This window comes from Puma concolor, chromosome F2, assembly GCF_028749965.1.
Source record: "Puma concolor isolate L17-30 chromosome F2, mPumCon1.1.hap2, whole genome shotgun sequence".
Classification (NCBI taxonomy): Eukaryota; Metazoa; Chordata; class Mammalia; order Carnivora; family Felidae; genus Puma; species Puma concolor.
Window position 1 is genome coordinate 49,526,032 of NC_141684.1, and position 17,369 is coordinate 49,543,400.

The 17,369-nt window shown below is 36.6% G+C and overlaps 1 protein-coding gene across 1 annotated transcript in view; it reads left to right on the forward strand.

The window, feature by feature from the left end:
* Positions 1-17,369, forward strand: part of CNGB3 (cyclic nucleotide gated channel subunit beta 3) — a 148,067-nt gene that overhangs the window by 89,092 nt on the left and 41,606 nt on the right. The window contains exons 12-13 of the mRNA XM_025922889.2: positions 3,918-4,077; positions 5,324-5,421. Of these exons, the coding sequence (XP_025778674.1) occupies positions 3,918-4,077; positions 5,324-5,421 (258 nt within the window). The remainder of the gene's footprint in view (positions 1-3,917; positions 4,078-5,323; positions 5,422-17,369) is intronic.

Below are 17,369 nucleotides of genomic sequence, written 5' to 3' on the forward strand. Positions count from 1 at the left end.
AAGCTGGACAACATAGCTTTTTAGAAGTTATACTTCCTTGGAAGGTACTTCATATGCCATATGTTTGAGAACAAAAAAGCCCCATGTTGAGATTTGTATGCTGGGTAGAGTTAGACAAATTCACAAAATGACTATTTGACTATTCCCACTAGATAAACTATTCTTTCTCATTCACCACACTCACAGTGGTATGAATAAATTTCATGCTTTAACAATATTTTGCAATAAAAGCTATTTTAATAACATTTGAAGCTGACCACAAGTAGTCAAAACTCAAATCGTACATCAGTGAATATCAGGACCTGCTATCCATGGTAAGTACCAGAGGAAAGTTTGAAAGCTGTATTATATTAGTTAAGAAAAGGGAAGTTTTCCAGGAGTTTTCCTGGAGAAGAATGTATTTGCAACATCTTAATAAAACAGATAGGATTCAGTCATTATAGACAGATAGTCCAGTCCATCAGAAATAGTGTGTGAAAGATAGCAACAATATAAAACAAGTATGTTTGAGGAAATAGAAGGAGTACCAGCATGACTGGAGTGAAGGATGCTTGTAAATAAGGTTAGAGATGTACATAAAGACAAAATATTTTAGGGCTCTGAGTGTTAAAGATGTTGAACTTTATCTTAAAAGGCAGTGGGAAGTCAGCCAAGGGGGAATTTTGAACAAAGGAGAAATTCAGGAAGATTATCAAAATATAATATGAATTGGAGGAGGTGATACTGTCTTTAAAAGTAGATTTTATTGGGCAGCTGGGTGGCTTAGTCAGTTAAGTGTTGGACTCTTAATTTCAGCTCAGGTCATGATATCATGCGTTCTTGAGATCATGCCCCGTGTCAGACTCTGCACTGAAAGCACAAAGTCTACTTGGCATTCTGTCTCTCCCTTTCTCTCTGCCCTTCCCCTACTTGCATGCACTTGCTCGCTCTCTCAAAATAAATAAGTAAACACTTTAAAAAGTAATAGAAAATAAAAAGGAGGTTTTATTATTATTTAGGTATGGTGAAGCCAACAAATCAAGAGACAATTGGCATTGATAAGATAGTTTGTTAGACAAACAGACTCAAAAAGAAGGGTCACAATATGCCAAGGGAGACACATGGGAAGCACCACGGAAGGAGCAGGTGAAGCAGGGTAACAGATTTAAGATTGGCTAGTTTGGATAATTTTAGCAGGTTCTGGGATTTAGGAACTGTCTCTGTCTGGTACTTGGCTCTGGAGTGTCGGTGGATCAGGTGGATAGTAGCCTGGAATATGAGAGCCCAATAAAGAAGGCTGTTGGGAGTATGGCCTCTACATTGATTACTTTGCCTATAAAAGCCCACTCACAGTGGAGTTGTTTGCGATCTCTCGGAATCAGCTAACTCTGGACAGGGTAGTACCAGATATCAAAGCATCAAAATACAGAAAATAAAAAAACATGGTTAATACCATGATATATAGGGATATATAGGGATATGGCAACTCCAGCCTGAATATGGTAACATCATGGGGAGAGAGACTGTAAAGGAAACTCTAGAAAATATTCAGGTTTGGGAAGAATACACAAACAGTTAAAAATTGTAAGTATAGGGGCACCTGGGTGGCTCAGTCAGTTAAGCGTCCAAATCCTGATCTCAGCACAGGTCTTGATCTCAGAGTCATGAGTTCAAACCCTACATTGGGCTCCACACTTGGCATGAAGCCTGCTTAAAAAAAAACTGTAAGTATAAAATATCATAATCTTAGTGGCTTAGTCACTGCATCAATGACTGAAAATGGAAAGCTGGTTAATGCAATTAATTTGAACTTAAATAGCAAAAATAAAATTATTTCATAATTTCTCCTAAAATTTTCTGTGAGGTAGCCACATCCCCTTCATTGCTATCTCACTTTTATAGATGAGGCAACTCCAGTGTAAAGAGATTAAGAGGCATACCTAATTCATACATGTAATTCACACAGTGAAATGATACAGCCATGAAATGTTGATAGTAATAGTAAAATCTAACACGTATTTAGCACTTACTGTGTCCAAGTCAATGTCTACAAGATTAAAAAATTATATCTAGTTTGAGTTCAGTTCTTTTGCTATATAGTATGTGGTCTTCGGACTAGCAGCAGAAGCATCACTTGGGAAATTCAGATTTCAGACCTTACCCTAGAACTAAGGAATCAGAATCTACAGTTTAACAATATTTTCAGGTGATTTATATGCACATGAAAGTTTGAGAAGTGTTGCTTTACACACCACACCACACCACATCTGCCTTTACACTGAATTCAAGGTTCCAACAGGAACAGGAAGAAATATCAAGCCACTGAAAATGTAATACTAGAGCCTGTCACCCCCTCCTGTCACAAAAAAAATAAGATTGAGACAGGAGGTACAGATTTGTGGTTAAACTTTCACAGTGACTAAAAAATGCTGAGGAAAACAGTTAAAAACAAAAGAGAGACTGGGACAAAATCCCCATTTATTCAAAATTCCCATATATAACCACACCAAGAACTACACCCTGGATGTGATCATCACATTTTAACTACAATACTCTAGTCTCTGATACAATTAATAAAGACTGGCATTTTCTTCACCTAATGTGGAACACATCATGAAATACATGTATTCTTCACCTCACTACCAAAACCATCATTGCTGAAGGATAGCACATAAAACCATTCAGATTCCTGTCACTATAAATTCTGGGCCTTCAACATTGATCAATAATGCTTTTAATTATCCTCGGCTCCCAATTTAAACTTTATTAAATTTCCCAACCCAACCCCTAACGTCCCAATTCTCACGGCCTTAGGTGAGTTGGTAATGTTCTCCATCTGTCAAGAATGGCTTGTAAAAAGGAGATCTAGTAACTGAGGTTGCAGAAGAACATTTGGAATAGCTCCCAAGGAGGAAGTCAGAGACTGAAATAGATGTATCTAGTTTGACTATCTGCATAGCTCCTCAGCAGATACTTTTGATAAGAAGAACTTATTGACTCTAAAAATGGAAACTGAGGAAGGCACCACAATAAGAGCCATTTGAGGTAGACTTCAAAGAATGAGTAGTTATTCCATAAGCAGAAAAGGCTCAGCTACTAGAATGAATGAGCAAAGTCTTGAGAATATAAAAGCAAGACTCTGGTTTTCCTCTGTATTATAAACCTACAGTCAAAGCAAATTTACAACCACTTGCTTCCCTCTATGTGAGAGGAAGAGTCAAGCTATATATCTTTTTTGTGCTGAGACCTTAAAGATCAGCTTTTAACCTAGAGTGGGTTTTTATGGCTGAGTTATAAACATCCAAGAACTAAAACTTGACAGTTCCTTAAGTATTGTCACAGCAGTAGATGATGCTTCAGTAATTTCAGCACATTTCAACTTCTACTGAATACTGTGCCTTAAGCATGATGAGATTTGATTTTATCTGTCTAAACAACACAAAGGGAAGTACAGAGGTTGCAATTTCATGATGAATTGAGTCTGTATAGCCAGCCACACTGGATAGTCTTGAAAGATTCTTTCAAAGTGAGACTCACCAAAATGGACTAAACATTTTGCCAGGTAATTGCTCAACTTCCCTTGAATAAGCATAAGCTGTATAATTTTTAAAATATCAACTAACATCTTTTCAGTAATATACAAGTTTGCAAAGAAGATTGTGTGCAGATGCATGCATTATGTGACTGAATCCTCCCCAAAACTTCACATGGTGAGACGGGTCCTATTGTTGTATGTATGGGGTCAAAAGGAGGATATGATTTACCCATTGTTTTATGTGAATGATTGAAATTAAGACCCAATATCAGTGTGTTAAAAATCTAGTAGTTAGTGCATTAGAATGGAATGTACCTCATACACACTCTTAATTCACCTGGGTTTGTAAAAAACTCTTTCAGTTCCTCTGCCAGGTGTGGAGTGACCATATTTGTGGTTTCAGATGCAAGATGTAATTGGAGCAGCTACAGCCAATCAGAGCAACTTCCGAAACAGCATGGATCATACCATTTCCTACATGAATACTTATTCCATTCCTAAGAGTGTGCAGAAGCGGGTTCGGACTTGGTATGAATATACATGGGATTCTCAAAGAATGCTAGGTAAGTAAGGCAGATTACTGATTAAATCCCTGTATAGCATGTCATATAATGGAAGTTCTGTAAGTTAGAAGCAGACACTAATTGGACTTGAACAAAAGACTGGAAAACAACTAAATGTTCTTCAAAGTATTAATTTAATACAATGAGATTTTTTTTTTCCTTAAATGCCCAGACATTACTTACTGGTTATGCAAATCCTGGAAGATCATCCACAGCTATTCCTGAGGACATGACAAGTGAGGAAGGGCAGCAAAAGGAGCAGTAACAGGTTCCTTCTTTCTCTCCAACTATAAATACTACTCCATCACCTTGGTTTACGAGGGAACTAAGGACAAATAACCCTTGGAAACAAGGAGTTATGTTTTTATAGAAAGGATTTTCAGATTTAGAATGAATATTGGAATCAAAATAAGGATATAATGTATCAATTCTTTTTTTCTAAATGGATGTAAGAAAACATAAAAATAATCAACTCTCAGAAATTTGTCCTATACTAGAGACTAAGAATGGGCAGATTTATTTATGGAACATTTTATCAGCCTGAAGGCCTATCATTTCATTCACATACAGACAAATCTTTAATGTATTCACATTCTTCATTGAGTTAATAAGCAATAAATAACAATAATTTGAATTTACTCAGCAATTTCTCTTTTAGATTCCATTCCAAGCTGGGCCACCTACCAATTATTCACAATTGAACAAGTCACTTACAGCCTGTCTGAGCTTCAGTTTTTCTGTTTCTTCTTTCTGCAAAGCAGGAATGAGAACACTTACCTTAGGGTTGTCACAAAGGTCACCTAAGATAGTGACAGAGCTCAGTAAGCTTTCAAATGCCACATGGTGGTACTCATTATTACTTGTCATCCCCAGGATGTTAGGGCTGAAATGTGTAGATCAAAAGACAAGAACTGGATCCTTTTTCCATCCAGGTAGTTCACTAGCCATTGTCCCATGATCACTAAACTTTATATCTAAAGTTTCAATAAACACAATGTTCTGAAACTATTCAGAACTGTTATGTCATTTGTAGTTAAAATACTATACTTCTTTTCTCTCATTAAAGTGATAGTGCTATTGTGATATGTATGTATGTCCAATAGAAGTAATAAAAATATAGAATTTGATGCAGCTGTTTATAAAAAGAGTTGGCATTTTGTTTCCTTAATTTAAAAAATTTTTCTTATACTTTGGTGACTTTTTTTAATTATTCTGCTTGTGGGTTTATGTTTTTGTCTTTGCAAAGATGAGTCAGATCTGATCAGTACACTGCCTGTCACCATGCAGTTAGCCCTCACCGTGGATATGAACCTCAGCATCATCAGCAAAGTTGACTTGTTCAAGGCAAGTGCTTTTATAATTAAGAGAAAAACACCATATCAATTTCTCTGTAAAGTCTAAGCTCTTACTGTATACAGATTTATTATTTTTATTGCCTTATGTTTTAGCAAAATCAGCAATCTGGAGAATTTACGTGAAGTTAGAGTCAAATAAACTGGGTCTGTCTTTGACAGATGACTTCTTTATTTTTTTTATTTTATTTTTTATTTTTTAAAATTTATATCCAAATTAGCATACAGTGCAACAATGATTTCAGGAGTAGATTCCTTAGTGCCCCTTACCCATTTAGCCCATCCCCTCTCACACAACCCCTCCAGTAACCCTCAGTTTGTTCTCCATATTTATGAGTCTCTTATGTTTTGTCCCCCTCCCCGTTTTTATATTATTTTTGTTTCCCTTCCCTTATGTTCATCTGTTTTGTCTCTTAAAGTCCTCATATGAGTAAAGTCATATATTTGCTTTCTCTGACTAATTTCACTTAGCATAATACCCTCCAGTTCCATCCACGTAGTTGCAAATGGCAAGATTTCATTCTTTTTGATTGCTGAGTAAGACTCCATTGTCTATATATACCACATCTTCTTTATCCAGTCATCCATCGATGGACCTTTGGTCTCTTTCCATACTTTGGCTATTGTTGATAGTGCTGCTATAAACATGGGGGTGCATGTGTCCCTTCGAAACAGCACACCTGTATCCCTTAGATAAATGCCTAGTAGTGCAATGCTGGGTCATAGGGTAGTTCTATTTTTAGTTTTTTTTGAGGAACCTCCATAGTGTTTTCCAGAGTGGCTGCACCAGCTTGCATTCCCACCAACAATGCAAAAGAGATCCTCTTTCTCCACATCCTCGCCAATATCTGTTGTTGCCTGAGTTGGTAATGTTAGCCATTCTGACAGGTGTAAGGTGGTATCTCATTGTAGTTTTGATTTGTATTTCCCTGATGATGAGTGATGTTGAGCATTTTTTCATGTGTTGGCTATCTGGATGTCTTCTTTGGAGAAGTGTCTATTCATGTCTTTTGCCCATTTCTTCACTGGATTATTTGTTTTTTGGATGTTGAGTTTGATGAGTTCTTTATAGATTTTGGATACTAACCCTTTATGTGATATGTCATTTGCAAATATCTTCTCCCATCTGTCGGTTGCCTTTTAGTTTTGCTGCTTGTTTCCTTCACTGTGCAGAAGCTTTTTATTTTGATGAGGTCCCAGTAGTTCATTTTTGCTTTTGTTTCCCTTACCTCCAGAGATGTGTTGAGTAAGAAGTTGCTGCGGGCAAGATCAGAGAGGTTTTTGCCTGCTTGCTTCTCGAGGATTTTTATGGCTTCCTGTCTTACATTGAGGTCTTTCACCCATTTTGAGTTTATTTTTGTGTATGGTGTAAGAAAGTGGTCCAGGTTCATTCTTCTGCATGTTGCTGTCCAGTTTTCCCAGCACCACTTGCTGAAGAGACTGTCTTTATTCCATTGGATATTCTTTCCTGCTTTGTCAAAGATTAGTTGGCCATATGTTTGTGGGTCCATTACTGGGTTCTCTATTCTGTTCTGAGTGTCTGTTCTTGTGCCAGTACCATACAGTCTTGATGATTACAGCTTTGTAGTATAGCTTGAAATCTGGGATTGTGATGCCTCCTGCTTTGGTTTTCTTTTTCAAGATTGCTTTAACTATTCGGGGTCTTTTGTGGTTCCATACAAATATTAGGATTATTTGTTCTAGCTCTGTGAAAAATGCTGGCATTATTTTGATAGGGATTGCATTGAATATGTAGATTGCTTTGGGTAGTATTGACATTTTAACAATATTTGTTCTTCCTATACAGGAGCATGGAATCTTTTCCCATTTTTTTGTGTCTTCTTCAATTTCTTTCATAAGTTTTCTATAATTTTCAGGGTATAGATTTTTCACCTCTTTGGTTAGATTTATTCCTAGGTATTTTATGGTTTTTGGTGCAACTGTAAATGGGATCGATTCCTTGATTTCTCTTTCTGTCACTTCATTGTTGGTGTATAGGAATGCAACCGATTTCTGTGCATTGATTTTATATCCTGCCACTTTGCTGAGTTCATGAATCAATTCTAGCAGTTTTTTGGTGGAACCTTTTGGGTTTTCCATATAGAGTATCATGAGATGACTTCTTCTTTAGAAGCCACTCTCTCCTAATTGCGGTCAGAAAAGAGTTTTTCAGGCTCTTCTTGAATTAATTTAAATGTAATTAAGCTCTATAGCTTTATGTCTTTGCTACTATGCACACAATTTCCCATTTATGAATGTACCTTGGCAATGAGTGACAGACAAGACCCAAATTAGCTCTGGATTGGTCTGACAATCAGAGAATTGTGCCTAACCATGTTTTCTGTCACAAATGCTTTGGATTTAGAGTTTTTAGATGGCCAAATTCAAATTTAGAAGCTTTTTGGTGGGGGGGGGGGAATGAATAACAAAGAAATTTTTAACTTTTTGAGCGTCTTTAATTTTACTACTTTCTCCTCTTCTTAATGCAATGTACTGCATGTAAACTTTTCTCATTAACATTTAATTCTGTGTGTGGCATGGCACTGATTTATCTATTTGATTATCTGTTCATTCAGCAGATATTTGTTAAGTTCCTACCATGTTCCAGGCATCATTTTAGCCACTTTGTTGAAAATAAATACTTGCTACATGGAGCCTAAATCCCAAAGAGGAAAATAAAAAATAAATATGAAATATGTTTTGAGGTGATAATTCTATGAACAAAATTAAGCAGACTAAGGCGGATGAGGAGGGTACTGGTCAATAAAGGCTGCTCTGATAAAGTACAATGGAGTATTTAAGCAAAGGACTACAGGAGGCAAGGAAATGAGCCATGCAGATATTGGAGGAGGGAAAGGAGGGATGGGCAGAAAGGCAATATTACAGGAGAATAGACAAGATGAAGCCCTGAGCCAGCAACATCCTGAAAGGGGGCCAGGGTAGCTGAAGCAAGGGCACAGTGATAGAAAGCAAGAATAGTCCGAGGAGAATAAAAGAAAGGGAGGTCAAGGGGGACGGTAAGTTAATAGAGGATCTTGGAAGCTGTAGAATAGACCTTGGATTATACTGTGAGATGCAAAAACCACTGAAGACCTTAGGCAGAAAGTGACCTATTTAAGATCAGTTTGAAGGGATCGTCTCTCCTATAATGTGGATAATAGACCATGGAAGCAAATGTGGAAGCAGGGAGGCCACATAGGGTTTACTGCAACCATCCATAGAAGACAGGATAGAGACCAGATCCAGAGTAGTAGGAGTAGAATTGTTAGGAAGTGGCCAAATATTGGATATATTCAAAGGAAGAGGCCCAAGTTTTTGCTGTTGATTGTGTGAAGGGAGAGAGAGACAGAGACAGGGAGAGAAAGGAAGCAAAGCTGACTCCATGGATTTAAGCCTGAGGAACATGAAGAACAAATATATCATTTGCAAAATAAGAAATTTTGGAGTAATTGAAGGGTGAGGGGGTTAGAAATGGCCTCTGTTTTGGGATGTGTTTGTTTGAGGTGGGAGTTAGACCTCCAGATGAAATGTCATGTAGGCAGTTTGATAAATAAATCCGAGTTCAGGGGAGATATCCAAGCTGAAGTAATAAATTTGTGCATATTAACATATTGATGTATTTCAAGCCATGGGCCTGGATGTGATCCCCTAGGTTGAAAAGTGTAGACAGAAAAGAAGATGTAATCCAGACAGAAACATATGCCTTGAAAATACATAATCAACACCATTGGGGACAAAATGAAGAAGCAGAAGCTGTATGGTAAAATGGTTGGGCAGAGTCACTCCCAGTGTTAGGCTCACCTCGGCTCCATAGGATACTAGAGTTAAGTCTGTATCCTAGGACTCTTTTCTTGGTATATCCTTCTAGATTTCCATCCAGATTTTGGTGAAGATATAAACCATGTGATTTTAAAATTGGCAGATGACACAAAGTAAGAAGGAACAGTTTAAAATGTGTTAGATTATAGGGGCGTCTGGGTGGCTCCATCAGTTAAGCATCCTGCTTCAGCACAGGTCATGATCTTGCAGTTCTTGGGTTTGAGCCCCACATCAGGCTTTACACTGATAATGCAGAGCCTGCTTCAGATTCTTTTTCTCTCCCTCTCTCTGCCCCTTCAGCTCTCTCTCTCTCTCTCAAAATAAATAAATAAACTTTAATAAAATAAAATAAAATGTGTTATAGTAAAAAACTAAAAATTAACTGAATACTTTGAAACAATGAGCAAAACCAAGATTAACTTCAACAGCATAAAAGTAAAGTTCCAAATTTAGACTGAAAATTGAAATATTACACATATAAAAGAGCCATAGCTAGTTTCACAACATTTTTTTTACACCTGGGCATTTTTGCTGACCTCAAACTCTGTATAAATCAACAGAGTTATGTATTATAATGTTATAATACATGTTTGTATTTGGTATAATGCTATACCAAACAGAATTTGGTTTTCTTGATTATTGTAACTACATCTGGATTAACCTATCACATTGCAAATAACCCGTTTTAAGAACTTTTACAAGGTAGATAAGCTAAGAGTTACTGGTAAGAGGTAGGAGTTGAATAGTGAACCAAGGAAATAGTGAGAAGATGATCTTAAAAATAATATTATTTTATGATAATACAAATCAAATCAACAGTTGCTTCTAGTGGGGAGCAGGGATGAAGATACTGACTAGGAAGAGGCATAAGGGGACCTTGTGGGGTGAAATTTTTTGTCTTGCTATGGAAGCTACAGTGTGTTCATTTGTCAAAACTGATTCAACTGTCTCTTAAAATGTGTATATTTTACTTCTTATACATATACTTCCATTAAAAAAAGAAGAATGGCCTCAAACAAAAATGTTTAGTTATGGGATGTTTAGTTATGGGAAAAAAATAAATTCAAGAGGAGCAGAGGTTACATATATTAAAGTCACTTATATGGATAAGGAATGAGACTTACTCTATATTGTTTAGCAAAATAACACTCAACTGTAAACTCCATTTCTGAGCAACAGGCCCTGTACAGAGAAGGAAAACCTCTTGGAGACCAAGCTTGGTCCTAATAGTCTTGATACTCACTGGACACAGCACAGTTTTAGACAGAGAATAGCTACTTAGCAAGGAAGGGAGGGAGGGGCAGTGGGGAGAGAGAAGGGGTGTGGGGAGGAGAAGAAGCACTGGGGCCAACTACTGAGATTATATGAAAGTAGTTTTCTAGTTGGAAAGTAATTTCTAATTTCTAGTGAGACTCCCACAGTGGAAGCTCCAGTGAAGTAGAAGCATCATGGAATGTGTACAAACAGAGTGTTCTGATCTTCTATCAGGGAAACTGGGAGAGAGATTCCTCCATTGGTTAGCAGGTTCAACTAAATAAATGGTTTTCATGCTGCAGATTACAATCCACTGGGGGGATCATGAATTCAGTTAAGGGGGTCACAACAAGCATGTAAAATAGAAGAGAAAATATCAGAGTACTTCACACATAAGTAAGGGTAGGTATTATATTATGAAATGTTTGTTTCTTTTATTTAGCTTTAAATGCACATATATATGGGGTCCTGGGTGGTTCAGTCAGTTAAGCATCCAACTCTTAATATCAGCTCAGGTCTTGATCTCAGGGTTGTGAGTTCAAACCCCACACCTGTGCTGGACATGATGCCTACTTTAAAAATAAAAGAAAATAGGGATACCTGGGTGGCTCAGTCAGTTAAGTGTCTTAGTTTCAGCTCAAGTCATGATTTCATGGTTCATGGAATCAAGACCTGCATCGGGCCCCTCACTGGCAGCATGCAGTCTGCTTAAGATTCTCTCTCTCCCTCTCTCTGCGCCTCCCCTGCTCATGCTCTCTCTCTCAAAACAAATAAACTTTTTTAATAAAATAAATTAAAGTAAATTAAATTAAAGCACATATAAATATGTGTATACTAAGCTCAACATAAATATCTGTGTTACTGTAGGGTATGGTCAAAAAAGATATGAAAGCCATGAAGCTAAATTATTTTAATAGCATTTTAAAATGTTATAAAACTCTCAGGGCACCTGGGTGGCTCAGTTGGATAAGCCTCTCACTTCAGCTCAGGTCATAATCTCACAGTTCATGAGTTCAAGCCCCACATCGGGCTTTCTACTGTCAGCGCAAAGCTCACTTTAGATCTTCTGTCTCCCTCTCTCTCTGCCCCTCCTCTCCAAAAAATAAATAAACATTTCTTAAATGTTATAAAATTCTCTATACCTTAATGACTAGCTTAATTGAGAATAAGTAACATAATTGTCTCTCTTTTAAAAACAAAACAAAACCTTTAAATTATGTACCAATGACTTTTATGGGATTATCTCTAATTTGGAAAATTATCAGTTTTTAGCCTCAGAGTTTTTTCTGAGGCTAACATATATTTTTTTTAATCCATAAAATCAGCAAAATCTGATCGAGAAAAAAATGTTAAATCTTCACATCTTACTAATGTTGTATATAAACTTAGATTCATTCTTTCCTGACATTTCCATTAAAAATTCATTTTCTTCCAGAAAGAACCCATTTCCACTTATATTTCTGTTAAGTAAAAAAGGTTATTTTTTTCTAAAGCTAAATGAAGTAGAAAATGAATAGGTATGGGATTTTTCTGAATTTATTTTCGTGAAGGCAGTCTTAGTAGTTTATACAAATTTGTTATTTTTCTTAAGGTGAAAATAGGCTGAATGGTAATCCTACACCCTTACCTCATGTTATACCCAACTGACTCTGGTGTTGCTTCTATCAGTTACATACATTCGCAGAGTATCACCTATGCTCTCTGGCTGAGTGCACAATGGAGAGAACATTTGAAGTATGTGTGTGCAAAAGATGCTTAGGAGTCTACAGGGTGAGGAAGTGGAAGCTCCTGGGCAGGAGCCTTCTTATTATCACAAGCATGAGAAATTATAACCTGTTTACAGAATAAGAAGTTACGGCCAGTGCATAGGATGATAATGAAAGATGAATCTGGAAAGGTCAGTGAAGCCTGTAGATAGTGTGGGCCCAATCCTATAAGGAAAGAAAGCTAGAAAGCAGGAAACTGACAGTGTAGATTTCAGTTTTACAAAGACAAGAAATGGAACTACACTGAATAGACCAGGATATCCAAGAGTAACAAAGAAAGATGACTGTCAACTGTTGAAAACCTCCATACCTTGAATTCTTCCTGAAAGTGAATTTTCCATATCTTTAAAAGGCAGGCCAACAGAAAGAGAGAGAAAAAGAGACAGAGAAAAAAGAGAGAGAGATCTGGCACCAAGATTGGAGGCTAGCAGGCATGTTTTGTGTCTTTTCAATCTTCCAGATTAGGGGAAATAAAAAGTATTTGAAAATCATTTAACTTACGAAGATTTATTTTAAGATGCCTTCAGGGATATTTTAAGTTTGTTTCTTGGGCCTTCAGTCAAAATTTTCATATGGACTTTTCTCCATTTTGTACATTTGACAATGGATACAGATCTAGTAGAATTTGTTTGCAGGGAATGATTCTATGCTAAATAACCTTGCTTCGAGTTTTTTCAAAAGACATGTATCTGTTGCTTTAATTTTATGTTATATTCAAATTTCTTTAAAACTGCAAAAAGCACAAATGTGCTTATATTCCTTTCCTTTTAGCCTTGTGAAATTTGTTTACATATTAGTGGAACAGTGAGTGTTGTAATGCTTTAGCAAAAGTAATATAATAATGGAGTATTATAAATCATAATATGAACAACATTACATGAAAATTGTCCATACTGTTTTTGATCCTTCAATCTCATTACTGTTACCATAAACCTTGCTATACCCAATTCTTTCATGGCCTCTACATTAGTCAGGATATTCCAGAGAAATAGAAACAATAAGATATGCAGAGAGAGAGAGAGAGAGGGAGAGAGAGAGACAGATTTATTGTAAGAAACTGGCTAATATAATCATCAGGGTTGGTAACTTCAAAACCTGCAGGGCAAGCTAGCAGGCTGGAGACCATGAGAAGAGTTAATGTTGCAGCTCAAGTCCAAAAATAGTCTGGAAACACAATTCTGTCTTCCTCAGAAGACTTCAGTCTTTTTTTTCTCTTAACGCCTTCAACTGATTGAATAAGTCACACCCATATAATGGAGTATACCACACTTTACTCATAACCTAATGATTTAAATATTAATCTCATCCAAAAAATATCTTCACAGTAACATTTGGTGTTTGACTATATATCTGAGAAGTCCATGGCCTAGCCAAATTGACACATAAAATTAACCATCAGGGTCCCCAAGCACTGTCAGAACTATATGTAATATAATCAAGTCAAAGATAAGAAACCAAGCTATTGCTAATGCCAAATTTGAAAATTGATACATGTGTCTTCTCAAAAATAATAATAGCTGCTGTTTATTGAGTTCTGACTGTGTACTACACTGTATTATCTGCTTCTGTCAGTTAATTCTCACAACACACCTCTAACAAATGTTTTATTAGTATCTCCATTTTACAGAAAGTGCAAATTACTTACCTGACTGAGGCCATAGATCTCAAAACAATGAGAGAGGGTTTGAACACAGATTTTTCTTACCCCACAGTCTATGAACTTAACCCATTTATGATGCTGGTTTTCAATTCCCCAGCAACCTTAGTTGGATAAGTGATAAGATGCTGAGGAACCAGAGAAATTTTTCCTAGGGGCAAAAAACAATGCTAGCTCATGACAATTCTTCAGCAATTTCACAGAATTAGTATTAACACATCAATTTCACACCCAGATACCTAAATTCACACACACTTTCCTATGCTCCTAAGAAAAAACCCTGAATCTCATGTGGTTCTTTTTTCTCTCAGTCAAGGCAAATAGAATGAGAGTAACAGGATTTTACTAAAACTTTGCTTCAATCAGTTGTGGCTAATTAGTAAGATTTGCTTCTTCTACATGGTGTTTTCAGAGTTTCTAAAGAGCTTAGAGATGAATAGTCATAATATTTTTTTTAATTTTTTCACAAAAATGGCTCTCTTCCCTGCAGATTTCATGTTATTACAGCCCAAGCTCAAGTATTAAGCTAATAAGGAACACATCATTTCTATAAGGTTGGGCAGTTTTCTCTACTTGCTTATGATCTATTATTTTGATTACGATTTTTAAATATATTTTATCAAATAAAATGCTAGGGAAATCACATTTTGCCTCTAACTCTAAATTACCATCAATCAGAGAGAATTTAATAAAAGTTCTATTGCTCCACCTAGTGGTCAGAATTTAAATCTTATCTCTTTGAAACAGAGCTTAACAGTAAGAAATCAGGGATCCAGAGATACCAAAATGAGAATGTAGGCACCACCAGTCTGTCAAGGAAAGCACACCGTTTCTCACTATTTGCTGCTAAAGTAAAACTGCAGAACTGATCCCAAACAGGACACTTCACTGGGACCCATGACTCATTGTGATTATGAGGCAAGCGAGGCCTGGAAAGGCTTTGGCTTCAGGGGTAGGAAAGATGCAGGGGAAGAGTTTTCTATGAGAGTGACAGACTGAGTCAGGAACAGAATGGAAATGACACCATTATTTCTACCAATCACACGGACCCCACAGTAGTAACATCCTAAGCAGTTACGCCACCACATATTTTTTCTGAAGGGTTTCAAATCAGAGCATTACAATTAGACTTACTACATTTCATTTTTTTTAGCTATATTTTTACCCTGGTGGTATCAGTAATAAGGTATTGTTGCTAGACTTTTTAAAGTATTTTCAACAATGAGATTATGACCCAGATGAATTCCATTCAACTATACACCCTGAACAGTTACTCTGTCTAAAACATTAGTGGGGCACTCCAGATACTATACCCCTATATTCCTTAGTCTCCAGTGACTCTCAATAAGGTGGGGAAATTCTAAATAATAACGCCCTTGGTTGTGCAATGATGAAGTGACTCAAAACATGAAATGCTTATATCAATTCCTGCCACATAGTAAATTATTCTATGTTATTATTACCATATTACTAACTGAAAAATAAAACTGATTCAATCACACATGAGTTTCTACACTGGTAAAATCATCTTCTTCATGTGGCCCTGCTTGAACATAGGAAGATGGATTGGATTTATCCACAGGGTTTCACTCAACTTGTGACTTTCCCACTTTGACTATGTGATACTGAAGCTCAGAAAAAATATAATTATTGTCAGTTCTCAAGGAACACTTGATGGACGTGACCTTTACAAGTGTTTGCAAATATTGAGCATAGGGTTGGGTCCAACATGACTTAGAACTCAAAAAGTTATGACATAGTAACTTGCAAATTATTATCACATTTGACTTCATTGCTTCCAACAGCTGCCAATAAGTACATGACTGGCATAGTCAATAGCATGGGCAACTGGATTTAGAACTCCCTGCTCTACACATATCACCCATCACTTGCTTAATAAGAATGGAGTTTAAGATGGGACAAAGCATTTCCTTTTATAATAAATAAGTCTGAGCTGAGAAAAGCCCAAGGAAGACTATTGTTTATACTTAAGGATGACTTAAAGTCACAGTGAGTTATAAATTACTGATAACATCTTAAGTTCTGTTTCAAAGAACTTAAGCAGGAATAAGCCCAGAACTGGAGGCATCCTACAGGACTGAGAAAGTAGTCATTCCAAAAATAAATGTTACCAGCTTTTCAGTTGTGTTCAGAGCTTACCATTATTAAAAGAACTTTCTGGGTACAGGAACCACCATCTAATCTAGATGTTATATTTTGAATAAAATAAAAATAGAATTTCTCCTAACTCTGTCCAGATCTCCAGAATATTTATTCAAATCTGTGGCACATATTCATATAGCACTGAATTTCCCATTGTTGCAAATGGAATAATCTCTAACAACTTCATTTTATACATCAGCCCATGTGTATTTAGTGCTTAGCATGCCCCAAATACTGGTGAGACATTGGGGGTACAAAAGTGAATAATACACATATCCAGTCCTCAGTTGCTCAGAAGATATATTTAAAAGACAACAACAACACACACACACACTGGTGATTCTCTTTCTCTGACATCTATTGCATGTGTGACCTTAGGGAAATAGTCAATAGACTTCCTGAGCCTCCGTCCCTTCATCAATAACCAGGAGTAATAACAAATTAATTAATGCCAGGCATCACAGGAAGGTTGAAAGAATAAAACCAGTAAAGATAAGAAAATAGTAAAATTTGGGGCGCCTGGGTGGCGCAGTCGGTTAAGCGTCCGACTTCAGCCAGGTCACGATCTCGCGGTCCCTGAGTTCGAGCCCCGCGTCAGACTCTGGGCTGATGGCTCAGAGCCTGGAGCCTGTTTCCGATTCTGTGTCTCCCTCTCTCTCTGCCCCTCCCCTGTTCATGCTCTGTCTCTCTCTGTCCCAAAAATAAATAAACGTTGAAAAAGAAATTAAAAAAAAAATAGTAAAATTTAATACAAACGTTATTAATATAATGTTAATGTTGATACTTATACAGGTACTCTTACTTTATAGAAAAAAGTACATTTATGAAACAATGACTGTGCTCTCACTTCCAGTAAATCAGAAAATTTCCTAATGGCTTCTATAAAAGAAATGGAGCTGCCATTACAAAGAAAGAAAACAGTAGCCCTGGGATGTAACTCTTTTTATACACAATAGTGGAACAAAGTGTATCCCAAGAATATAATCATTTTCAAAGGGTGGGGATAATTGTTCTCATATACATAAACTATAACAACTTCATAATGCAAATTTCATTAGCTACGTCTAAGTACAGATGAGAAGGACCTAGTTCTAGATCACAGCGGCCCCAAGGCCAGTGGCACCTGTCCATGAAGCATTTAGGAAACAGAATCACTTCATTGATAAAATGTAAACTGTAAGTTTTTATTACATACAGCTGCTATGTTCCGTTTACATAAATTGATACATATTCTATGCAAATGTGTTAATAAAAATTCATATTTATAACAGTTCAGATGTT